The 25,952-nt window shown below is 40.4% G+C and overlaps 2 protein-coding genes across 2 annotated transcripts; both read right to left on the bottom strand.

Annotated features, from left to right (window-relative positions):
• Positions 1–149: 149 nt before the first annotated feature.
• On the bottom strand, positions 150–11,698 carry MONOS_4007 (uncharacterized protein; the record flags this gene model as incomplete). Its single annotated transcript, XM_067874046.1, has 2 exons — positions 150–11,467; positions 11,536–11,698. 2 exons carry the CDS (start codon positions 11,696–11,698, stop codon positions 150–152), a joined length of 11,481 nt encoding a protein of 3,826 aa, XP_067726017.1.
• Positions 11,699–15,311: 3,613 nt separating this feature from the next.
• Positions 15,312–25,080, bottom strand: MONOS_4008fu4009 (putative PAB-dependent poly(A)-specific ribonuclease subunit 2; the record flags this gene model as incomplete). The annotated part of the gene is made up of 6 exons (XM_067874047.1): positions 15,312–23,799; positions 24,045–24,200; positions 24,275–24,413; positions 24,484–24,553; positions 24,609–24,926; positions 24,982–25,080. 6 exons carry the CDS (start codon positions 25,078–25,080, stop codon positions 15,636–15,638), a joined length of 8,946 nt encoding a protein of 2,981 aa, XP_067726018.1. The 3' UTR covers positions 15,312–15,635.
• Positions 25,081–25,952: the final 872 nt, after the last annotated feature.

The following is a 25,952-nucleotide window of genomic DNA, read 5'->3' on the forward strand; positions in this document are numbered from 1 at the left end:
TGAATTTTCCATTTCATCAAAGGAGTGGAGAGCAAGGTTAGCCACCCAGAACAGGATTTGAGCAGCTGTTTGTTCTCTCTCCTTCAATGTGCCAATCGCCATCTCCTTCTTTTCATTCCTTCCATGCAACAACATGAACAGCGAATCCCTCAGATCCACAATGAGCTTCTCATGAGGCGAAGAACATGCCATTGCATCCACCAAGTTAGACATCGATGAGGTAGTTGGGCACAGATCCTCCCCCGAACAAAAGTCGATTCTGTGTCTGAAGTGTCTGTTGTTGAAGTGGACGAGATGGAAGGTGATGGTGTTCTCTTCCTTATCTCTTCTTCTTCTTCCTCAACTTTCTCCAATACCCAATCGGGAATGTTGTCTGAGTCCTTTCCAAGAATATATTCTGTGGAACCGCTCTCACTCAGCAAATGCTCAGATGACTCCGAGTGTCCCAAGCTTTTCTCATACACCCTCTTCTTTATCCTCTCATCGTCCTTCTTCTCGACATCCCCTGCCACTCTCCTCCACTGCTCCTCCGGCGACATCTCCATCGTCACCATCTCAAACGCCTTCGGATCCTTTCTGATGTTATCATTCACAATCTCTTCTAATTCCTCCGTTCGTCTTTTTGACTTTCTCCATCTTATTGTAACGGCAATGGATGCAATGAGGACAATTAAAAGTATTATTGACATTACAGCAACAATAACTGGCCACATTGATCCCTCTTTTTTATCCAAGTTAGTTTGTACTTCGTACTCTTTCCTTTGCTCTGTGATATTTTTCAGGATCCACCATGAAGTTATCCCACACTTTCCAGAGCTCCAATACTCGATTGCTGTCTTCACTTCCACCTCTGCCCCGGCTCCTGTGATTGTGCTCGCTGCAATCAGTCCCTCCACTTCTTTCTCAGAAACAAACCCATCCTCGTCGAACATCTTCGTTTCAATAGCCTCCTCATCACCAATGCTGCTAACAACCTTGAATGATAGATTGCATGGAAGAAGAAGCAGCCCTGCAAATGCCAACCTCATTTCGTTTCCGGCTTCTTCTATTTCTACAGACTCTAGCACAGGAATGAAAAATGATGATGCTCTTTCTGAAACAATCCCTTCAAAACTGCACCCTTCATTCAACATCCATAACGATGAATTATCCTTCACCCCATCTCCTCCTTTCAAGCTCACCACATTCACTGTTCCACTGCCTGAGCAAGCAACATTTCTACGCATCGATGGATATCCACTGACGAGTGGATTGTTTTCCGTGAATTCTCCCTTCTCAATTGTCATTGCTCCGTCGGAAACATACACTCCCCCTCGCGAAGAGTTGCATATTGTTGTGTCTTTTATCAAGGTTATGCACTTCCAAAACGCAAGCATCGATTCATTCCATTGGCAAATGCCCTCTAATTTTGGTAATTCATGAGATATCTCATCTCTTGCCCCAGCAAAAGTGCAACTCTCAAATTCGACACTTTTGCTGGATCGCACTTCGATTGAAGATCCTGTAACATCATCTATTGTGCATTCGTAAACCGAGCAGTTCACCATGCTTATTTTCGTTTTTTCGTTTTCAAGTTCAGCTAATGAAGCTCCAAACGATGGGCGAGTAATGTTCTGAAATACTGAAATACCCATTGACAGAATATTCCCCAAAGTGCTGCTGCTTGAACAGAAAACCGAGCCATCATCAATGCGCAGATCGCGAAGTGTTGCATCTTTCAGAACAATGTCCGAGCTGTCCAGAGCAAAGAAGCATTTGCTTGCTTCAGCATCTATGATGTCAACTTCTTTCAGTTCCATTGTCGAATTGAACAGCTCAATCAGGCGTATCCCTCTTATTTTCGTTATTGCAGACTTTGCCATTTTTATTGAACCTGCTGTGCATCGAAGAGCGCAAGGTACTGTATGTGCTGTACCCTCAGTCTTGTTTGAGCACACTTCGCACGACTCCATCGACAAAGCCGCATCTTCTACAAGAAATAGGATATCACAACCAGAAACAAGAGATCTTGCAAAGATAAATCCTATGTTCTCAACGATCACATTTCCGCCAATCCTGATTGCTGGATCTCCTTGCCGAGCCGTTCCTATCTCAATCCTTACACGCGCAATGGATTGCGCCAAGGATTTCAGTATCATGTCTGACAGTTCCATCATCCCGTCTACCACGCTTTCCAGATCCACAAGTAATCTGCATTCGTAATCAGCAACAAGATGGCCCAGCCCATAATTCACACTTTTGCATGGGCGAGAAAAAGTGCCACATTGCCGCCCATTATTACCACCCCTGCTTGCCGAAGAAGAGACAAATATTGTGCTTTGCAGCAGCGTTGATATGAAGTCAAACAGATCAATAGGCGCTTCGTTTGCAATATCGATCCCGAAGATAGCATTGCTCCTGTTGTACTCGTTTTCCCTCAAATCCATCTTGAACTGAGTGTCGTTCACCTGCTTCGAGATCTCGATGCACTCCACAAATATGTCTCTTCCTTTCCATCCGCTGTTTCCGGAAAATTTGCACTTGTCAAAAATAAAGTTCAGCTCCCCAAACAGCTGCGATTTCACATAAATGCCTCCTCCTTTTCCAGTCTCGGGCGAGCATCCGCACTGAGACACATTTGACTGCTTCATCTCAAGCGATCCCCTTTCGTTCAACTCAAAGAATACAGCGCCTCCTTTCTCTGAGCTCAGAGCTTTACACCCATCAAAGCATGAGCTGTTGATCGCAAGAGTCGTTGTGCTTCTTCCGCGGCAGCATATAATGCTCGGCCCGTTTTGATGAGCAACACATAGTGCAAAATACGATTCGTCCAAAGAGATGTGTGTTTCCTTCTCTTCATTTTGACTGGCGGATTCTTCTATCTCCATCAGCACGCTCCCGCTTTCGATGCTGCACGAGTGCATTTGAAGGCTCTTTAGCACACACTCGCATCCTGATGTTATCGTAAAGACAGAATATATCATATTCACGCTTTCTATTGAAAGGGAATGAACTTTCACCGAGCCCTGCTTTGCCGCAACAAATCCTTGCCTGTGATTTCCGTTTTCCTTTCTCGACTGCAACAAGCAATTGCTCAGCTCAAGTCTCCCCTTTGCATGATTTATCACTGCTTTTATCTCATTATCAAAGTCTTCCGTTAGCACAAACTTTATCAGCCCAAACTTCAATTCTCCTGAGTTCTCTATAAAAGTTTCGCCTTCTCTTGAACTCTTTTTGTCAAATATCAGAGAAGAATATTCCTGTTCCTCTGTATCGTCTGTACCAGAGGAAAACGCATAATTAGTCATGTTGTATGAATCATTGACTTCTGCCGAACCTTCAATGATTAATGCTTTTGAAACTACCTCTCCAGCACAGTGTGCGATTCCTTGCCATAACGACAAGCAAGGCTCCTCAGAGCTTCCACAGCGAGCAAAATCATGACCTTTATCAGATATATGAATTGTTGATGAACGGTAATCAACAAGAAACTTGAATAAGTCGCATTCGTCGAACACCATGTCTTTCCCCACATACAGCTCGCCGTCTGCGCTGCTTGGCCCCCACAAAAAATCAAAGCTTGCATTGGTCACAGTTGCATTCAAGTCAGACGAGACAAGAAACATATTCTTCCCAACATTTGCGTTGTTTTCACTAAAATCGACGCCATGCAAGCTAAATGGGGTTGATGATGCGCTTTCGTTACAATCCAAATACAAAAAACCCCCTCTTCCGCTTGCCGTCGAGCAGCTGCAGTTTCTGCCTGTTGTGTTCGTCATGACAAATTCATCAAGCGCATCCAACACAACCATCTGAACTCCGCCAGCACTACACTTAGAAGAACTGACATTTTCATATAAACCTCCCTCAAAATAGGTATCTGCCAATAAGTTGAAAGGAGAAACCGCAAAAGCCATGTTAATGATTGTCGTATTGACGATCTCACTTTTTCCTGATCTTGTCTCAAGCACATGGTATCCAACTGATTCGGCACTTGCTGTCGAAAATGAGCACGCATCCATCGTGATTATCTCAGCTGGCGCCTCGCTGAGCAGAAGTGCATTAATGTCATCTGAAATAATCGGAGGAATGACAAATTCTATCCTCCTGATGGTCAGCGACAACTCGTTCAGAAGGACACATTTCCTGCTGTTTGCTTCAACTCCATCCATTACAATTACCCTCGCAAGCTCAGCGATCGACGATTCCTGTTTCTCATGCTCCAAAACAAACGTTGAGAGGTTATGATAATCAGCCAAGCATGTCTCGTCTCTGATCTCCAAGACTTTCAAAAGAGAATCTCTTTCCATATTCTGCACGCCTCTCCAGAATGTGTGGCACGCCATCTCCTTCTTTCCACATCCCAGCACATCCAAACCTTCTGAAGACACACAGATTTCGCTCGAGCAATACTGCGTCAACAGCAAATCCAGATCCACCACTTTTCCGCGAAATAGGTCCGAATCTGTTCCGGCCATATCGGCTTTCCCATTTTCTCTGTCCCCAGCAATCGACACAAATCGACTGGAAGCAATACTCTCGTTCAATGCTTTGCATACAACAAATACATCTCGACCATACTTCCCGCTATTTCCGGCAAATGAAATGCTCTCCAGAGAAAAATTGCTGTTTGAGTTATTTCCCAAGCTTAATAGCAGGCCTCCTCCTTTTCCGCTGCTTTGATCCACACTGCACTCAGAAATCGATGTATTTCGCATTTTCAAGCATTCTTTGTTATCCAGCTGGCACAGCATAAACCCGCCTTCTCCATTCTCAGCCCCATTGCTACAGCATCTGAAGGAACAGTTCCCTGATATTTCTGTTGCATGAACCCCAGTAATGCTAATAAATGGCCCTTCAGATGATGAGCAGACAGCCACTTCAGAATATTCGACTTTCACATTCTTTGCATTGACTGCCTGTATCAATCCATGCTCCTGGCCATGTGCCGACACATCCAAAGCGGTCAAGTGAGAAACGATCAGCTCTCCACCATCTACCACAGCAACTCCTCCTTTTCCTGAAAAGACGATGCCTGGCACAGACACATTGTTGAAGCGGATGCTGCTGCCACATCCTTTGGCAATCCACATCGTTGTGCATGCCGACTCCTCGTTTGTGGTGCCTGCTGCCAGCTGGATTGCACACTTCGTAATAAATATTTTCCCTGCACTCCCGCTTATCACAGCATCAACAGAACTGGATGTTGGTAGCATTATGATCAGATCGGTGACAGTCATGCTTGTCGAAGAATCACCGCGAGTCTGAGACAGACAGCCACCTGACTCCACATAAAGAATCGATCTTTCTGCTTGGCTGCCTCTCAACGTCAGGGGAGCATTATCTCTTTCCATTTTCTTGCTGATCCTGCCTGAATCGTTGATGTGCAGAAACATTTTTGACTCGTCCATTTTTCTAAAGCCTTCATACAGATCGCCACATGGCTTTAGGTCGTCTCCACAATCGCTTTCATTGGATCCTCCTGCCATCACGAACACGATGTCAGTTTTGGGGGGAAATAGAAACCTCAAAATAGTTTCGCTGATCTGCGCCGAAACATCGCTGTCTGCAGTCCATAGCGTGCTGCTATCCTGCCCTTCAACTGCAGATCCTTCCCAATGCGCTATATCGATCATGTTGCGGGGCGAAGGACACACCATGAACACATCTCTTCCCAGATATGCCTTGTTCTGCCCGAAGTTATCGTTCATCATGGAGTAGTGGGTATCCATGGCTCCCAGTTTCACGTACAGCCCACCTCCCAATCCTTCGACTGTTGGCACCTCGCACGAACTCACGGAGTTGTTGTCGAATATCAACTGCCCTCTTGATTCCACATTTGCATATATTGCTCCTCCTGTCAGTTCTGCAGCGCACTTGCATCTGTCAAATGTGTTGTTTCTAAAAGTGGCTGACCCGTCTTCATCGAAATTCCCGCTGAATGCTGCCCCTTTTCCTGTTCCGCGAGTGACTCCATTAAACAGTGTGTCTAATATTGTCACATCTGCCTTCCCGTTCGCCTCAATCATGCAGCAGCTCACTTCCTCTGCATTTCCAAATCCGCTCTTTTCAACTTTTAGGATACACCCTGGTCCGACTTCTATCAGCCCTCTTGTGCCGCTTTTCTGCACTCCCTCCCAGTGCACATTGCTCAGTTGTGCCTCGGAGCTTCTTCCGATGCTCCGAACAGATATCAGATATTCAGATCCAAACAACATGTTGCACACTTCGAAATCCATCACAACCAATTTTCCCCCTTCAACGGCAAACAGCCCGAACAATGGCTGCTGCCCTGCTTCTTTCATTTCAGCCGAGCAGCCGTTCACAATGCAAGTGGAGCTTGAGCATAATAAGAGCACTTCTCTCATCGACAGCGAAGGAGGAAGGAGAAAAGTGATGTTATTGAATGTGATCGCATTTCCGGTCTCAATCAAGCCGATTCCTTCTCCGCTTCCTCCAGAATTCACTGCAATCTTGTGTCTTTCTTCTGCTGTGTCGATGAACATTTCTTGTGTTTTGAGAGCAAGATGATCGCGAAATGCGAAGGATTCGAGAAGCCTGAGGATTGCTTTTCCTTCTTTGAATCTGTTCGCCACAGCATAAGGAATCGACGGACAGGGAAAGTCTATGTATCCACACACCCGACATTCCTCCGCAGAATCTCCGCCAATGAGCACGGGTTGTGGAGGATCTCGCAAAAACAGCACCAACGGAACAGCGGTTGAAGTGACTTCATTCTCATAGCCGCAAAACTCGTCGAAGTCTGGTGCCTCCTCTATCTCAACATCTATCACAATGTTCATTGACTCCCTCGTGACTCTCTCACTTAGGTTGTCCGAGCTAACAAACATGTTCTTCCCTCTCCATGCATTGCATTCTGAAAATGACACAGTGGCGAGCCTGAAGGAAGATGCGCCCCAACACGAGACAAACAGTCCGCCCCCTAAGCCCCTGCCACTCGCTGAGTCGCTTGGCACTGAGCATCTCCACAAAGAAGTATTGGTTATCCAAAGCCTCTGACGGTTTCCTTTTGCTGTCATGATCCCTCCTCCAACGCCGCTTCCAGCGCAAACGCTGCAACCGTCGAATGTGCAGTCTTCAATCTCAATTGCTGTTTCTCCTTCTTCTTCTCCATCCTCTTCTCCTTCTTTGACAGAAATGCAGGAAGAGTTTCCATCTGCGTGGCGCACGCTTCTGAATGTGCAGTTGATGAAAGAAGTTGCACTCAACGGACTGATCATGACAGCTGATTCTTTGCAAGTCAGATCGACGGCAGACGAGCTCGAGCCAAACACTACATCTTTCCCATCAAAGCTGCCTTTAACTATTTCGAGCAAGAAGCATCCGAGTCTGTGCTCTTCACCTGTGCTGAATGTGCATTTGTCGATGTGCAGCATTTTACTCGAAGAGATGATGCATGCTCTGCTTCCTGTTTGCACAATCGGAAGGATGATTTGCAGATTTCGCACAGTCAGCTCAATTGACGAAGTGATAGCGGCATTTTCCTCTCCCCCAAGAGAATTGTTCACAGCCACTGCCGAATCTCCTGCGCTTCCAATCAATGAAAACTCCGATCCAGAAGATGCATTGCCATTGAGAAAGTTCAAATGCCAAGTGTGTGGAAAAGGGAGTGCAGACGCTGAGCTTGATGGATTGAGTTCGTGTAATGCCACTGCTGCGTTCAGATAAGACCTTGAGGAAACACAAAGCGAGAAGAGTGGAAGAGAGGATGTGGAAGAAAACTGTTTTGTGCGCCGAAGAAGTATTTCGTAATCAAGTGTCTTGCACGGTGTCTGCTCAAACCCGCAGGCACTAAAGTCGCCTCCACTCTCCTCATCCGCAAATCCACACCCGCTGAAGTTATCCCACAGATACACCACCAGAGGAATTGCATACTGCTCGTTTGTGGTGCTCCTCTCAAACCCGCTCAATCCCCTTATATCCCTCAAGTTCACTGCCATTTTCACTCTTTCAGGAGTAATAAGTCTCGACAAGTCTGCAGCAACAACAAACACATTATTGCCCCTTGCGGCAACACAGTTGCTGAACAGGGCAGATTCCAGCAATATATCTTCTGCATTGCCAATCATTTCAATGAATATCCCGCCTCCATTCCCCGACCCCTCCGCATCCCTTTCCTGGGCCTCGCATTTCCTCAGCTCCACAGCACACTCAGCATCCCCCAGCTGCATCGACGAGCCGCTCTCCAGCTTCACGCTCATCCCACCACCATTCCCGTCGATGCTGGTGCAGTTCTCAAACACTCCTCCAACAACAATCAGCGTGCTTCCGCGCTTCACAACCCCCTCGACGACGCATCCTCCGCTTCTTTCAAGTTTCATGTTGCTGGCTGTGTTATTCGCAAGCTGCACAACTGCACTTCTGCTCGCATCAACCGCTCCGCTGTCGCTCATCTTTACAAAGTGGCAGCATAACGCTCCGTCTTGCCAAGCAAGTGTCGAATTCCTCAGTTCTATGCTGCTCCCTGCTTTTGCCTCAATCAGTCCAGTCTCCGCTGTTGTGGTTGTGTTTGTGAGCGACAACTTGTCCAGTCTTGCACTGGCACACGTATTCTCGATTACAAACAGGCTGACTCCGCTCATGCGCAATCCCGCTGCATTGAATTGAATGCACTCCAATGACCCGCCCTTCATGCAAATCAGCCCATAGCTCACAGCTTCTGTTTGCTGATCCATTTGTATCCCGCAAAGAGACAGCTTCAGTGTTCCGTTCAGCCCCTGGATCAGCACTGCATTGCTTGACGAGTCCGAAGGAGACAATCTGCCGGGCACAGCGAACATCACGTTTGTAATGTCCGTATTGGCTTTTGCAGCAATCATAGCTTCTGCATTTGCAGCTCGTGATGCTCCAACTCTGATCTTTTCCTGTGCCGTACACCCTATGTCCCATGCTGGGCCAGTCATCTCCGCTGCATCATTCCAGACAAATCCGCTGTTCAGCACGATTATTCTTTTTGTGTTTTCAAAGAGCAGCAGTCCTGTGTACTGAACTGAACAGCATGGATACTCTTTACTGCCACATCCTCTGAAGTCGCGGCTTTTCTCTCCCCCAACATACCCTTTTCCTCCAAATTCAATCAGGAAGGCTTTCAGCGGCACTGGATCTGTGCCAAATCCGTCTTCGTATCCCATCAGATCGTCATCCTCCATGCTATCTGTGCCAAAGGCAATCGAATCTCTGCTAATTACTGTGCTCAGACGCGGAGCGCTCACAAACATGTTTCTGCCTTTCCACCCATCGCACGACTGAAAATCAACGTGCTGGAACTTGAATTTTGCATCTTCCCCAGAGACAGTTACATACGACCCTCCACCCCTGCAAGCAGGTCCTTCCTTGGAAACTGTGCATTGTGAGAACAGTGCCAGTGAACTCTTTCCAATTTCCATGAAGCTCCCTTCTCCAAGGCTTGCCCAGATCCCCCCTCCATCATTGCTGCTGCATCCGCAATTTGCCAGCGAAGTGTTGTCCAGATCCAGTGTGCATGCGCTCTGAAGCGAGCCATGAATTGCTGCTCCACTTCCTGAGCTTCTCACAATCTCTGAAAATGTTGCATTTGCGCACACTGTGGATCCTCCCTCCACCGAAATTGCAGCTGCATCCGCAAGCGAGAATCCCACAATTTTGGTGCTTAACAGATTCAGTTTTCCAGCAGATGCAACAAGGATTAAGGGAGATTCGAACCTGGCAGAAGCGGCTGATTGTGCGCCTCCTGGTGCGATTATGCATTCCTCAAGAACAAAAACTCCTGATGAAGTGATCTGTGCAAGAGGGCATTCAGAGGATATCGACGAATCATGCACAAATGAAGAAGTAGTCCATCTCAACTCACCACCAGCCACACTTATCAACGGCTGTTGCAGTGGCAAAGGCGATGCAGTGATGTCTTTGCTGATGATAGTCAGCTCGTTTGAAACGCCCTTCACCAGCACTTTTATCCTCTCAACCACAAGCGGACATTCGCTCAGGCTTTCAGACTCCAGCTGCACAATAGGCTCGTCCTCTGCTCCGATCCCCCACAGCGGCATTTCGAGCGCAATGGCAATTGTTTTGCACTTTCTTTCTGCCCAACCGCACATCCCTTCTCCGCTTCCTCTGGCACTGCTCACATAAATCGGATAGTTCATGTGCCGCAGCCAGCCATCGCACACGACATCAGCCACCACCACTCTCCGTTCTTTGTTGGTGAATGTTCGGCAAGTCTCAAGCGATGTCTCATTGAACAATGACGTCACATTGTTTGCAACGTGAATATCGTGTCCTTCGTCCGATTCGGAAGTGTTGTTTCGGAATAAGCAAAAGAGGAGTTGACATGTGGATTCGTGGCTGGGATGCGTATGTATGGTTATTCCTCCTCCAAGAATTGCTGATACCAAGTTTGAAAATACACAATTTTTGACAATTGTTTTGCATGATGAACCAATGTCAATTCCACCACCACCTTGATCGGTTCCATTGCATCTGCAGTTTTGGAATAAGCATTGATCAATAATGTCACCTTCATTACTAGTGTGATGATTAATTGCTCCTCCACCCATCACGTCTGAGCTATTTTCAAATAGACAACTATCAATAATCAGTGAATCTTCATTATATATAATACAACATCCTCCATAATACCCTGATTCACAAAAAGAGAAATTTGTACTAATGAGATTTATGGTTTGTTTTATTGCAGAATATATTGCACCTCCACTTGAAGAACTTGAGCAATGCTTGAAGCTACATCTTTCAATGATCAAGGAATTATTTGCTGAATGGAAAATTGCACCTCCAGATCCTTGATGAGTTCTGGTCATAACGAAGTCCACATCACTGAATAAAGAAACATTTGAGGAAGATGTGTCGGTTCTTTCTGTGATTAGCTCTCTTTGCCGATTGCATTTGTGAAAAGAGCAATTCAGAAAAGCAAAGCCTCCTTTCCTGCAGATGCTTTCAAAAAGGCTGCCATGCAGTGCATTTTCGACACATTCAAACATGGACAGTTCAGCCAGCATTGTGCATGCGGAACATGAAGCAGTATGCTTTTCATTTTGGGGGAAAGCTGAAGGAGACAGCGAAATGTTGGAAAAGTGTGTATTGCTGATGTGGAGGTGCTCCAGAGTGTTTGATGAAAAGAACGGCAAAGATTCTTCCAGTGAAAATGATGAAAACGATGACGAGGAAACAAACAGCATTGAATATGCAGTATTTCTGCTCAGACTTTGCAAAGATGGATCGATCAGCGGTTGGACGGTGTGTCCTGGAGGGTGAAGCAGCACTGTCAGATTATTCAGAATCAGCACTGTGGAGCGAACGCTGATGAAGCTGCTCTGTTGTGGATTTGCCACGCACATGATGCAGGAATGAAACCTGATTTCAGGTGAATCACTGGATGAAAGAAAGTGACTATCGGGCATTTGGCTCAAGTGCAACTTCTGCAAATTCAGGGTGCAGTTTGTTGTGAAAACAAGAGTTGAAAATTTTGTATCTGTGTGTTTTATGAATGATTATTGAAATAATTAATGTGTCATATTTTACGAAAAAAGTTTATCACACATAAAAGTGGTGGCTTAATCAAATTTGGAGAATATTTGAGTTGGGCTATTTCGTCATAAATTGGAATATTTGTTGTCAGGATAATTTGAGATAAGAAACATTCACAAAAATTATTTGTATGAAGAGCCGAGATTGTCATGAATAACGTTAGTGCTTTGAACATTTTTGATTTTTGGTAAATTTATTATTCCTTTTTGCTTTTGCAGATCTCAATTAATTTGTTCTCCCTTTTTTTTAGAATCTTGTTTCTCTTTGAAGCCTTTTTTTATATAATTTATAGTGATTTGCATTCATTAAAAAGATATTTTTAATGTTTTCAATAATTCTAACTATTGAAAAGCGGTGCTAATATGAGATATTTGAACGTTTAAAAATTCTGAAAAAAAAAACACAACCAATTTTTTTTTTTAATAGTTTGTCCAATGGGACGAAATATAAAGCTTCAAGAATTTTGTTCCACATATGGCTTTCAAATATTTTTCTCAACTGTAAAAATTTCCTTCTTTTTTTTTGAACCAGAATGTCAGAATTACACTTATTCGATTGCAAAAAAAGTTTGGAACAAATCATAATATTTTTCATCAATTCAAAAAAATTCTATCCGAAATTTAACATACATAGGGTCAGTTATTTATCGGGACCCTTTTTTTCTATTGGGACGTTTTTTTTTTTTTTTTTTTTTTTTTTTTTTTTTTTGATATGGGTGATTATTTTTGAAACCATATTGTTTAACACTAAATTTTCGGTGCTAAAATTTTTCTTGAATATCAATAAACAAAATTGAAAAGTGAAAAGGCTTATTGAATGCATTTTAATCTTTGATTCGGTAAAAAAACATTTGTTTTTTGAAAAAAATACCATGCTTTTTCTCTTTTGAATTAATATTTTCTTTCAATAAACTTTCAATCTTTGAAAAATCAACACCCCGAAAAAAGATATGATTTCAAAAATAATCACCCATATGAAAAAAAATTTAATAAAAAAAAATTAAAAAAACACAAATGACGAATCCAATTTACGTATGACTTTTCATTTTCCTTTTTTTTCTTTCAGAACATTGATTTCTTCCATTTCATTTTCATGATCATCTTCTTTCACTTCAAATTTTCTCTTCATTTTTTTTCATTTCAACCAAAGACTCTTACTCATTATCTTCTTTTTGCTCTTCTTTTTTCATTTCTTCAGAAGAATTCTTATCATCATCAACTTTTTCTTCTTTTTCAACTATTTCTTCTTCTTTAATTCCCAAATGTTCACTCCAATCATTCAGAAGCTTCTCGTCAGTAATTATACATGCCATAGAAGTCGAATCTGTTTGAATGTGATGAAGGTTGACATTCCGATGAATCTGGCAGCTTCATGAGAATCGGTCTAGATTCGTTTCGAAGAACTCCACTTGTTGCAAAGGCTTTTTTGATGACAGCAGGTGAGAGGGCGGTATGAATTGCTTGAGGGAGAACATCCACAAGAGCTGTTCTTTTCGATGAAGATGTCTATGAAGATGGAGGTTCATGTTTTGCTTGCAGTTCTGTTTTGAGGACAGCGAAGACTTCTCTGTCAAGAGGCTGGGCGATATGTGTACTGTGAGGAATGAAGGTGACGACGTCAATATTTTCTTTTTGAAATTCTCTCCAGATTGTTGGATCTGCGCGAGAAATGTGTGAGTCGATGAGAAGCAAGCAGCGAGAGTTTTCCAGTGACATGTGCTTGCTGCGATCGATAATTCCTTGAAGGAGTGTTGTCAGTGCGTTCTTTTTGAATTGATTGCAGCCCATCCAACCACTTCCGTTCGGCCAGATATCCAGAGTCTGTGACAGCAGCGGCTTCATTTCATCAGAAAGACTCTTGCTAGGCCATAGAATCACAGAAGGAAATGCAAATCCATCAGCAGCCACAGCAGCAACCAGAGTAGAATTATCAATTTTGGTGGTTCTTTGCGAAATCCTGGATTTTCATTTTTAAGATGAACCACCCTCAGCTTTGAATTGGTAGGAACTCTTTGTGATGATTCATCCATGTTGAATATTAGTTCTTTGCGGTATTCATTTTTTTCATGAAAGCCGTCCAGTAATGAATACCAGGGCTGTTGAATACTTTTGCCTTACACCGAAAGGCTATTAACATCAACATTTTTCGGTGAACTTCTCTTCAACTCGGGATGGCGCTTCACAAATTGGTAAGCCGTGACAATTGAAACGTTAATATATGGTGAGTCTTTGGAATCTGTTTCATTAATCACATTTTCGATCTAATATATTTATTAGGATTATTTATTATTTAAGAACAACAAACCAGTTCGCGAACTTCCCGTATAGGCAAACAGCTTCCAGATCTTGATTCAATGATAATTTCATCCAGCACAATTTGTTCTTTGTCTCCAATCACAAATTGCGGTCTTCCAACTTTTGAAACCAGCCTTTTCTTCTCAGTGCCCTTACAGCATTTTTAATCCTTTTGCGTGAGAATTCCATGGAGTTTATTGCGTCTGTGATCCTGACAACTCCATCCACCACAATGCGCGCCATCCGTTCCAGCCGATTGTCAATCCTTCTGTAATCGAAAGATTTCATTGCAACACGTTATTTCCTTTGTCCAGCAATTCTCTTTTGTTCCTCAGCAATTTTCATTTTTTTATTATGGTTATGATCTTTAGTCCAGTTTATTAATTTATTAATTTTAACTTACAATTTTCATTGAAATTAAATTTTTATTTACATTTTATACGAATTTATATGGTTTTACACCCCTTGTAACCCATCCATTTATTTATTTTTTTCGATGGAAGGGATTAACCCCTCCATCTCCCTCACATTGGAAATAGGCTTCGTATTCAAATGTAATTATCCTAATTTTCAGGGTTTGCTAACATACTGATAATGTTAATAAATATATAAAAAGTGGGAATTTTAATTTTCAATTAAAAAATTTAGGCACCGTTAAAAAAAAAAGGTCCCGATAAATAACTGACCCTATATGGGTAAGTGGGAACAAAACGAACTGTTCAAAATGCTTTTAAAAACGAAAATGTTCATTATCAAAATAAGTGATAAGTCCATATGGGATATTTTTACTGGAAAATTTAATCCTATTCGAATTATTGAATTTGTGACCCATTTTTGAAATTTTAAATCAACAAAACACATGTTTTTTTATCTTTTTTGATAAATAAAACCCTAATCAGTGATTTAGGTTCATATTATAATTTATATGGGTGATTATTTTTGAAATCATAACTTTTTTCGGAACGCTGTTTTTTCAAAGGTTGTTAGTCTTTGGAAAGAAATTTTGAATTTATATGCAAAATACTTTCCAATAGTTTCACAAACAAATGTTTTTGTTGAAATAAAGATGAAGACATCTTTTATAAGCCATTTCATTTTTCAGTGTTCATTTGTTAATGCTCAATGAAATTTTTCTTTCCGAAAATTTTGTTTGAAAAAATATGATTACAAAAATAATTACCCATATCATACCCTAATTCACTCGTTGTGAAGGAATTGAAACCAATAGCCTCTCTTAAACCTAATAAAAATTTCTGAGAAATAATATTATTGGGGTTTGTTCATAGATTTTTTGATGAAAAAGGCGATTATTTATCACTTGAATTTTGAGTCGAAAATGAATATTTCAATTTTATTGATTGCTTTATATCCATTTAGTCCTGCTTTTTTTTAGAAATAAAACTCTATTTGTGTTATTTTTTGAACAGTGCGTTTTGTTCCCATTCATCCATGGATGAATTAATTGTTATTATTTTTTCAAGCTAAAACGAGAAATGAATATACAACGATTTTGTATTTCATAATCCATATCGAAAATTTAATATGAATTATTATTCGGATGATGAAAAAAAAAGCAAATTCATTAAAAATTGAAATGAAATATCTTTTAATCAGGAAAAAAGCTTTAAATGTTAATATTAACAGGAGCTATACTTATTTTTCATTAAAGAAAAGATCAGGATTTTTTTTTTTGACGTTTTTGCACAAATGCGATTTTTGAACATCTATCAACACATCTTGTTGAATCTTTTGAGAATTAGCAAAAGTACGTTACATGCCGACAAAATCTGTTTTTTTCCATAATGTTTCCTTCCTTCTTTATCTGTGATGTTTTTGCACACCCCATCGTTCTCTGTTTGCTACAAAGTATGCATGCTCCAAAAATTCTTTGAGAAGTTCAGAAGGTGAAGATGATGGAGCATGCTTCGACCGTTGAGGTACATTCAGTAATACGTCTTGATGAACACGCCTATGAGAAGGAGAATTCTGATTCTGTAATGGTAGATTGGATGATTGCAAATTGTAAAAGTTAAATGATGAATGATGTGGAAGAGGCTCATTCAGTATCTGTGGCGAAGCCATAGAAAATGGATTCTGAGGGATGAAATATTCTGAATGAGTTGCGCCAGTCATACCTTCAGAAAGATACTGCTGTGGTGGCAATGGCATTCTTCTCGATAGATTAGATTTCTCAAATTCTGAAGTATGAGTGGGAATCAAGCTGCTAATCAAATGCGACAAAAATTCGCCTTTTCTTTCAAAATCTTCCACATCACCTCTACAAAGATCTTCGGAGCCCACATCTCCAATAAGCTTTTCTTCCAGAAATTGACCTCTGCCCCACTCCCACGGGTCTCCAGTTTCTGGATATAACATGAACGAGCGAATGAGATTCATTTGATTTGTGCAATGATTTGATTCATGTGCTGAAAATGTTTGAAATAGTGAGTCGCACAATTCTTCCCACCCAAATGATTCCTCATTCCGATGCTTTCGTTCATCGCTGCTTGGAATATAAGAATAAGTTCGATGAGCAGAACCTATGTGTGCCCTTCCATCTTGCTCAAATTGTTTAAGCACTGTCGCATTTTCCAATCCTAAACTTTCTTTGCCTTCGCTTCCTGTTGAAGAGATTGTTTCATTTAAATTCGTAAGACTCAAAGTTTTCCTGAGCCATCTCTGTCTCCCCACAACGCAAACATAAAACAACCAAAGTGCCAGTGCGCCCCACGCATCAATTGCCGAAGAGTGCTCTGCAGTCTGCATTGTCCATCCACACACACACAAGCACAACACTTTCAGTGAAAGAAACCTGCGAAATGGAAGTCTCAGGAGTATAACTGTATCTGCAGTGCGCGATGGGGCAGGAGAGATTGAGCACTGGTTAACATCTCCGTTCACAGCATGCCCAACAAACACACAGCCACGCCACACAAGAAACTGAAGAAACGTGACAACTTCAGAGCGATGAAGAAGAGGAAGGCGCGATGATGATGGGGGAAGAAGATTCGGCATTGAAGAAGACTCTTGAGGAAAAGAAGTCATTGCTGATGACCCTGCTGCAAATGAGAAAAACTTTTGATCTGATGAAACGGAATCTGCATGCAAACCAGAAGAAGATGGAGCAGAATTTATGTGAGAACGAGAAATACTGATTCCACCTCCAACCTCATTCTTCACTCCAGCTTCCTTTTTTTGCTGCTTTTCATCAATCATTTCTTTCTGTAGCCCAGAAACAAATGTCAAGTAATCCGTGACATCGTTAATAGTGTGTGTAACAAGAACATCACTGATGACTCGTGCTTTCAAAGGAAGAGGAGGAGGCTGAAGAGGAGAAAATGAAGAAGAAACGGAATTCACGCTATTTGATGTGAGAGGCACAGATGTTGAAGAAGATGAATAGCTAAACGCAGATGAAGTGTTGGAAAGATTGCTTGCATAATGCTTTGATGATGCTGAGGTAGGATTCAGAAATGTCACAAGGCTAACTCTGCCCATTGAATGGAAAGAAGACAGAATGTTGAGTGATGAAGTGAGAGAAGAAGAGGAAGAAACAAGCGATGAATAAGCAGGCGATGCAACAACAGAAATGAAAGGAGAGAAGAAAGCAGCATGAAACGATTTAGGAAGTGCAAATGGGCGAGAACAAAGCTTTTTCTGCGCATTAACAGACAATGATGATGGTTCCAATGTGTCTTTAAATGCAAACCCATTCCGTTTCCTTGGAGTGAACACAATCCAGCCATCTCCAACTTTCTTTTGAGGAAAAAGAGGAACTGTTGGATTTGCTTCCAAATACCTAGAAAGCATTGAAAAAATTGAATTCTTTGAAAAAATCGATGAATTTTCACTATCATTCTCTTTCATTTCTGTGGAAATTATTTTTGAAGGTGCTTTCTCATTTGAAGTTTTCTTCAAATCTGCTGATGTTTGCTCTGTGTGTGCAATCCAATTGAATGGCAATGTGATTCCTAAAGCGTTGCTGTTGAGAATAACACTTTCACAGTCAATCCCAATGAAATCCCCTTTTTCAGGCAAAAGCGCCTCCGGTGGCAAAGAATACTTGCCTGCAGAGGGAGATATGAGCTGCTCAGCAAAGAAGAAAGAAAGCTGCCGATCAGAAGGAAAAGGGGTGTGGGGAAGAAGAGAAAGCATTGAGAACCAAGATGCAGTTGAAGAGGCTGAAGTGCATAGAGAAGAAGATATCGACGAAGATTGTTCTTCTAACCATCTCCAAGTTAAATGCTTTAGTGATGAAATTGCATTTGACGTTGCTGCTGCTTCTTTTGATGAAGAAGAATTCTTTATTGGAAATTTTGCATTTTCTCCTTCTTTTTCAAATTTTCTTCGATTTTCGTTTGATTCTTTTGTGTATTTGTATTTAACTTTTTCAAGTCCTTTATTAACTTCATCTTCTTCTCTTCTTGACATTTTTGAGATTGCTAACTCTTTCTTCCTTTGATGCACTTTGAATGGATGTTGAGAAATGATCAGAATATTCAGAAGTTGACTGCATACGACACGAGCCGTGGTATAAAGAGAATGAATTGACAGGGAAGGAGAAGGGAGCAGCAGAGAACGAGGGATTATTGAAGAAGAAGAAGAAGAAGAAGAAGATGGATTAAAAAGCGAATATTTGTGCTGTGTGTAAAGAAGAAGCACTGGAACACGCCATTTTTGTGCTGGAGCTGAAAAATCCAAAGCAGATGAACGAGAAGAAGGAGCAATCAATGTCTGGTTCACAACAAACCACTGTGGACTGAAGTGCATAGAAGATGGAGCGAAAGAAGAGGCAGATTCAGATAATGGAAGAGAAGTTGGATGTGACTTGAATTGCTTTAGAGAGCCCATTTGCAATGGATTTGATGGGATTGATGGAGATGAGTCTGAAGAATTTGCTGGTTGAGAAGAAGAAAAAGCAGAAGAAATTGAAGAAGAAAAAGAAGATGATGATGATGAAGATGATGTTTTTGAAGGAGAGTCGGGAAATGGAACTAAATCAGGCGAAATGAGAGTGTGAAGAATGAAGTGCTCTATTCGTGTTGTGTATTCGGGAGTTATTGAATGAAGTGATGTGAGTGAAGGCAAATCAGATTCTGAAGCAGAAGCGGGTGAAGTTGAAGAAGAAGAAGAAGAAGAAGAAGAGGGAGAAGAGGGAGAAGAGGGAGAAGAGGGAGAAGAGGGAGAAGAAGTTGCAGATGATGATGCAGAAGAAGAATTGGAATGTGTTGATTCATCAAATGAATCTGCATCTGCTTCAGTTTTGAACCGAACATGAAGCACCTTTTGTTTGTCATCATCGATCATTTCCTCATCTTCTTTATTCTCTTCCTTCACTTCATTCACTTCTATTGCTTTATTGCTTTCTTCCTTTTTGTTTGTATTGCAAGCATTTCCCTTCGCTTCAATGCAATTTCTGTCTGTTTTTTCAATGTGACAGGAAGAAGAAGGATTATCATTCATCTCATCGTCGTACTCCACAACGTTAGAGACGATGGCAGTCAAAGAATAAAGAGTGTGGTCAATGATGAACGAGGGAGGAATAGTTGAAGGATCAAAAGGAATGCAATAGGGATTGTTTGAAGGAGAAGAAGAAGATGAAGAAGAAGAAGAAGGTTGTGAAGCGATGGAAACAAAGAGAAGAGCAGGCAGAGGAGATGATTGAGGAAACGAAGGGAAAGAAAAAGAAGAAGGAGATGAGGAAGAAGAACAAGAAGAAGGAGAATGAGAAGAAGAAGAAGAAGAAGAAGATAACTCTTGACATGAATTTTTTACCCTTCCAAATGAAATGTGAGTGCAGAAGAGAGGAAGCTGAGTCGGTTCGACAGATGGAAAAGAAAGGCGCGACGACCATTGCTCCACAAAGGAAGGGACAAACACATCCAAAAATGAAGGCTTTGGTAAAGGGTCGTTCAAAGAGGAGCAAGAAGAAGGTAAAAGAGATGGAAATTCGAAGTGATTTTTGTGGTTTTTTATTGAAGAAGAATCAGTTTTTGTTGGCGAATCAGAAGAAGACGTGTTTGATTTATTCAGAGAATTATCAATTTCTTCATTCATTTTCTTTTTATTTTGTGATTTCTTTCTTTTATTCGAAGATCCACCAACATTCACTGAATGCTTGCAGACATATGAATTGATGGCTCTTAAGTCTTTGAGAGAGAGGGAGTCCCAATGAAGCTGCTGAAGAATCAACCGCATTGCCAATTGAGTGGCAGTGAGGAAACAAGGAGATGGATGGAAGGAAGAGGAAAATGAAAGTAAAGGCAATTCATTGTGGTGGAAGTGCTTTTCCGGTTGAAAAGAAGAAGAAGAAGAAGAAGAAGAAGAAGAAGAAGATGATGATGATGATGAGGTTGAAGTGGAAGAAATAGAAGAATTTGAAACAGAAGAGGAGGAAGAAGAATTTGAAGAATTAGAAGCAGAACAAGAACAAGAACCAGAACAAGAGCAGTTAATAGCGCAATTCCACATCGCCATCTGCCTCATCTCCACGCTCACTGAGTCAACCTCATCGATTCTGCTGAGGAGCTGCTGAATGATGCATTCTTTGCGGAGACGCGTGTAAAGGGCACTCAGCTGGAAGAGAGAGAGAGGAAGAGGGTCGCCTTCACACAGAAGCCTCTTCATGGCAGAATTGTCAGATTTGATCTGGGTTTCTTCTTCTTCTTCTATTGTTTCTTCTCCTTCTCCTTCTCCTTCTCCTTCTTTATCTTTTTCATCTTTATCCCCTCCTCCTCGTCCTCTTTTTTCTTTCTTTCTCCCATTCAATTTTTCGTTTTTCCGATGATTTTCACTGTTTGCACCGAATTTATTCCCTTTTTCTGAGTCATTTTGCTTCTCTAATTGAATTTCTGCTGAATTTCTTGCAAGAAACCTGGCCAAATGCTGTTGAACGTTTCTTTCTTCAGCTTCGTCTTCGCTTTTCTCTTTCGCATATTCTTCCCACTCTTCCATCATTTCTGCTTCAAACATGTCTTTTTCTTCTTCTTTGCTTGCTTCTTCTCTTTCTTCTTTTCCTTCTTTTCCTTCTTTTCCTTCTTTTCCTTCTTTTCCTTCTTTTCCTTCTTTTCCTTCTTTTCCTTCTTTTCCTTCTTTTCCTTCTTTTCCTTCTTTTTCCTCTTCCTCTTCAGAAATATTATCTTTTGTTTTCTTTTTCTCTTCTATTTCTTTTTCTTTCTCTATTTCTCTCTCATTCTCCTTCTCCTTCTCTTTCTCCTTCTCCTTCTCTTTCTCCTTCTTCATTGCTATCAGCCTTTTCATCCTCTGTTTATATCGGATGATGTTTGTCAGCATCATCGTCAGGTCTTTTGTTGACACGACTCGTTGTGTTCTCAGCTTTTCCCACAAATCTTCAGAGGAAGAAGAAGAGGAGGAGGAGGATGAAGAAGAAGGAGAGGAAGGAGGTAATGAAGAAAACGAAGGAGAAGAAGAAGAAATTGATGATGATGATGAACTCGATTTAGAAGGACGAGAAAATGTTTGATTGTTTGAAGCAACTGCAACTTCTGAAGTTTGCTTGTCAGCCGAAGAAGATTTTGCTGGTTTTGTTTTTTGTTCAGGCGATGAATCAGAAGAATGGTCAGACAAAACAGGAGAAACAGAACTGCTGGTGATTTCAGGCAAGGGATTGAAAACAGGGTGGAAAGAAGGAGATTGAGAGGAAGAAAGAGAAGAAGAAGAAGAAGAAGATGAAGATGATGATGATGATGATGATGATGATTTTGAAGTCAAACTCAAATTTTTCTTTTTATTCCTCATTTTTTCCATTTGTTTCTTCAAGTTTTCTTCCCACAGCACAACAACATTAGCGAATATCATCCGGACGATGCAGAAGACGCAAGAGCGGTTGAAGCAGAAGTGAAGAGAAGAAGCAGCACGAAAGACGGGTGAGAAAAAGAGCATCAGAAGAAAAGAATGCAAAGAAGAGTGAGGGAGTGAGTGGTCGAAGGAAGGGAGAGGCGCTTGGCAGAGGAGAGAGAGAAAGAAAGAATTGGAGGAAGGAGAAGAGGGAAAAGAGGGAGAAGAGGGAGAAGAAGAAGAAAGAGAAGAAGAAGAAGTGAAAGATGGGAAAGAAGAAGAAGAAGGAAGAGAGGAAGAAAAAGGCTTTTGATGCAAGGGAAAGTCAGTTTGATGTGATTGTATTGAAGCAGGCTCTTTGAAAGAAGAAGTTTCAATGTTTGAGGAATCGATGGAAGAAGAGGAAGAAGAAGAAGAAGAAGATGATGATGATGATGATGAGGTAATTGTTTGTGAAATAACAGTGGAAGAAGAACGGGAAGAAGAAGAAGAAGAAGAAGTTGATGAAGGAATATGAGAAGAGGAAGAGGAACAAGGAAATGAAGAAGAAGCAGAAGAAGAAGAAGAAGAAGAAGAAGAAGAATTCAAACTTGCCAAAGAAGTTGTTGGAAGAGCTTTGAAAAGCGGATTTGTGAGGATCAAAGAAGGAAAGCGAAAAGCAGCAAAAAATGGAACAGAAGAAGGAAGAAGAAGAGAATCACAGCAATTTGAAGGAAGATGGGCTGGATTATGAAGAGAAGAAAGAGAAAGAGAGGAAGAGGAAGAGGAAGAAGATGAAATATTGTGATTTTTCACATTTCCTTCTTCTCTTTCTTTCTCATTTTCTTCTTTTTTCTCAATTTTATTTTCTTCTTCTTTATCTTCACTTATGTTTTCACATTTTGCATTTTCCATTTTTTCCTTCTTTTCCTTCTTTTCCTTCATCTCCTTCATCTCCTTCTTTTCTTTCTTTTCTTCCTCATTTTTCTTATCAGAAGGCAAACGATATCTTCTTTGAATGTCTTCGAATGTTTCTGTTCGAACATTCTGCGACAAAGCAACTCTTTTCTTTAGCATTCGAATGGCAGAGGAGGCAGTTTGAGAAGAAGAAGAAGAAGAAGATGATGATGATGAAATGAAATATTCAGAGTTTGAGGGGAGTGAAGAAAAAGAGGAAGAGGAAGAGGAAGAGGAAGAAGAAGGAGGAGGAGGAGAGGAAGAAGAAGAGGAAGAAGATGATGATGAAGGCAATGTTAACGTAACAGTTGAATCTTTCTGATGTTGAGAAGAAAGAGGAGAATTATCCTCTTTGTCTTTTGCATTTCTTTGGATCAGTTTCGGCCTTGTGATGATACGTGGAGGAGGAGAATTGGTGGATGTAGCAGAAGGAGAAGAGGAAGAAGATGAAGAAGAAGATGATGATGATTTTATTCGAACAGAAGAAGAAGCAGAAGCAGAAGAAGAAGAAGAAGAAGAAGAAGAAGAAGACGAAGAATCCAACATCATTTTTTCTCCAGCTCTTCCACGAGCATTCTGTTTGGATGCATCAGAAGCAGAAGAGACAGAAAGAGTGCCAAACAGCTTTCTATTTGAAGACTTTGCTGCTTCTTTTTCTTTCTCTTCTTCTTCTTCAGACAATTTGATTGCATTCAACCTTCCTGTAGCATCTCCCACAAGACATAAAAGACTCTTCTGAGAAGGAAAACGAGAGGATAGTGAAGAAAGCGAAATGCAGCTGATGTCTGGGAAGGAAGAAGAGGAAGAGGAAGAAGAGGAAGAAAAAGAAGGAGAAGAAGGAGAAGAAGGAGAAGAAGATATAAAAGAATTATGAGTCAGGTTGGGGTTATTCTTATGTGATGGATTTGATGAATGAAGGGATACTTTTCTGTTGACCGTTTTGGAGGTTTTATGAGCTTGAAGACTTGTGTGTTCATCATTCTCTTCCTCTTCCTCTTCCTCCTCCTCCTCTTCTTCTTCTTCCTCTTCCTCCTCCTCCTCCTCTTTCTCTTCCTCCTCCTCTGATGGTCTTTCGTGCTTCGCCTTATCAGCATAACCTCCTTCACACACATTCAGTGGCTCAAAAGTGCAAAGAGTCTTCATCGAAGAGAGAGAAATAACTGAAGCCGAGGCAGCTTTTTGCGAATCGAGTGAGGATTTTGTGGGCGGAATTGAAGAGCCAGACGGAGTCGAGGCTATGAGAAGAGAACTGATTTTTTTTGTTTTGTGGGGAAGGGAAGAAGAGGGGAGTGTTAAAATTCGGAAAATACATGCAAATAATTATGAGTCAAAGAAAAGAATGAGAAATATTTTTGAAAAATAAATGTGTTTTAAAAAAGCAAAATTTTAAAAATTTAATAGAATGCATAAATAAATAAATAAAATTAAATAATGAAAGAAGAAAATCTTTTTTTCTCCGATCTTTTCAAAATGTTCTAATGAAAATAAACAAACTCGCAATCGTTTGAGTCGAAAGATACAAAGCTGGCGTTCGGAAACCGGAAGGTTTCGCATATCCATCTTTGGCTGTCTGTGTCTTTGCCAAGCTGACGCCTGTCAAATAACAGCACTGTATTCGAATTTTGCAAAATTTGTGAATTTGAATCATGTCTATGTGGGGTGAAAAAATCGGAAAAAATTTTTTTAATGAAAATAAAATCAATGGTCATTTTTAAAGGACAAACGAGAACTGATATCCACAACATGCGATAAAAGGTTCTTTTAAGTCCAAGTCTGAAATTATCGATAATGGAAATTTGTTCGAAAAATGACAAAATTTCTGTGGTTTCAGTTTTTCGCGAGAATCATGAAACATATGAAATCCTTGGAGAAAAATAATGCAAGCATTTTCATAATAATGAAAACCTAAGAGGAATTAACTTCCAAAACACACCATCATATGATGAAAATAAAACTTCGTTTCCCATCCATCGACAATATGTGGCGTCTCTTGAAAATTGAAACTATTTTATAGAAGACTTATAAGTTATATTAATGAATATTTTTCAAAAGTTAAACCGACTGGATTACGCATTCAGTTGTCAAATCAATATTAAATGCTTTATTGTTTTGCGCAGACAAGATAACAATTGGGCTTTCATTTTTTGAATATGAAGTTTGCGAAGGAGCGCACATATCAAAAAAGCAAGTACATCCAAGCGATTTCGCAAGAATACTTTCTTTTTGTTGTCCATAATGAGTTGTGAAGCAAAATTCATGATCGGACAGAGACGCAATTCCACATTTTGTTGATGAGATAGCACGAACCGAATCAAAATGAAGGAATAAGTCGAATGTAATTTTTCTGTCAAATGGCGAATATCTGGAAACATTGCCCTGAAAGTATTAAAATGAAAAATAATTTTTGTTCGAAATAAACTAAAATGCAAACATCATCTCTTCCAAGATAAATGAAATTATCAATGTTTCCTCGTTGTATGCATGAAATTGGAGACCTGTTAGCACACGAAGATATTAAACTTTCATGCATACAAAATTTTCAGATTTTTTATTATGCAAATCGATAAATTTTTTCATAAAAAAAATGAAGATTAAAAAAGCGTTTTTTCGAATTAAGGTGAATGTTAAAGCAAATAACAAATTTGCCATTATTATTATTAATAAATATTCTAAAATGATTTTTTCGTTTTGAACCAGAAAAAAGTCAAAAAAAAAAAATAGAAAAGGAAGTTCAATAACAAGTGATTTATTGCCTGTACGAAGGGGATTAAGCAATACATTTCATGAGAAGATAATTTTCATCTATTAAACCTCAATTGTCCGCCGGCTGATGACGACTTTTGTGTTGAATAAATATACAGAAATCGATCTTGAAATAGTGGTGAAGTTCATTTGAAGATTTCTGAAAAATGACAATTATTGCTGAGTGCTTACGAAATGGAAGTTTATGTTTTCCTGAAAAAAGAAAGAATGGAAATAGATTGCGCATTTCTGATGTTGAGCATACACGCAATTGTTGAAAACAAATTAAATTTATATCGGAAATTGCTATTTGCAAAGAAAAGAAATGATTTTTTGCATGAGTTCAGAATGAATGAAACAGAAAAGATTTCCCATTGAAGAAATATACAAATAAATTGGAGGAGGTTTCAAATGCAAATGTTTGAAAATATTATCGCAATTAAATGCAAGATATTCAAGATAAAATATGGCAAAAGAACTTATATTGTTCTTGGTCAATTGTCTGTACTGTATCATCTATTAATGAATGAACGGATATAAGAAATTCACTTTAATGCAATATCAACAAACTCAGTATCTCATCAGAGATATCACGAGCAGAAATAACATAAATAATGTTTTTTTCAACGAAAGTAAAATACTTATTCCAACAATGCGATT

This window comes from Monocercomonoides exilis (assembly GCF_001643675.1).
Source record: "Monocercomonoides exilis strain PA203 chromosome Unknown scaffold27-1312184, whole genome shotgun sequence".
NCBI classification, from domain to species: Eukaryota; Preaxostyla; order Oxymonadida; family Polymastigidae; genus Monocercomonoides; species Monocercomonoides exilis.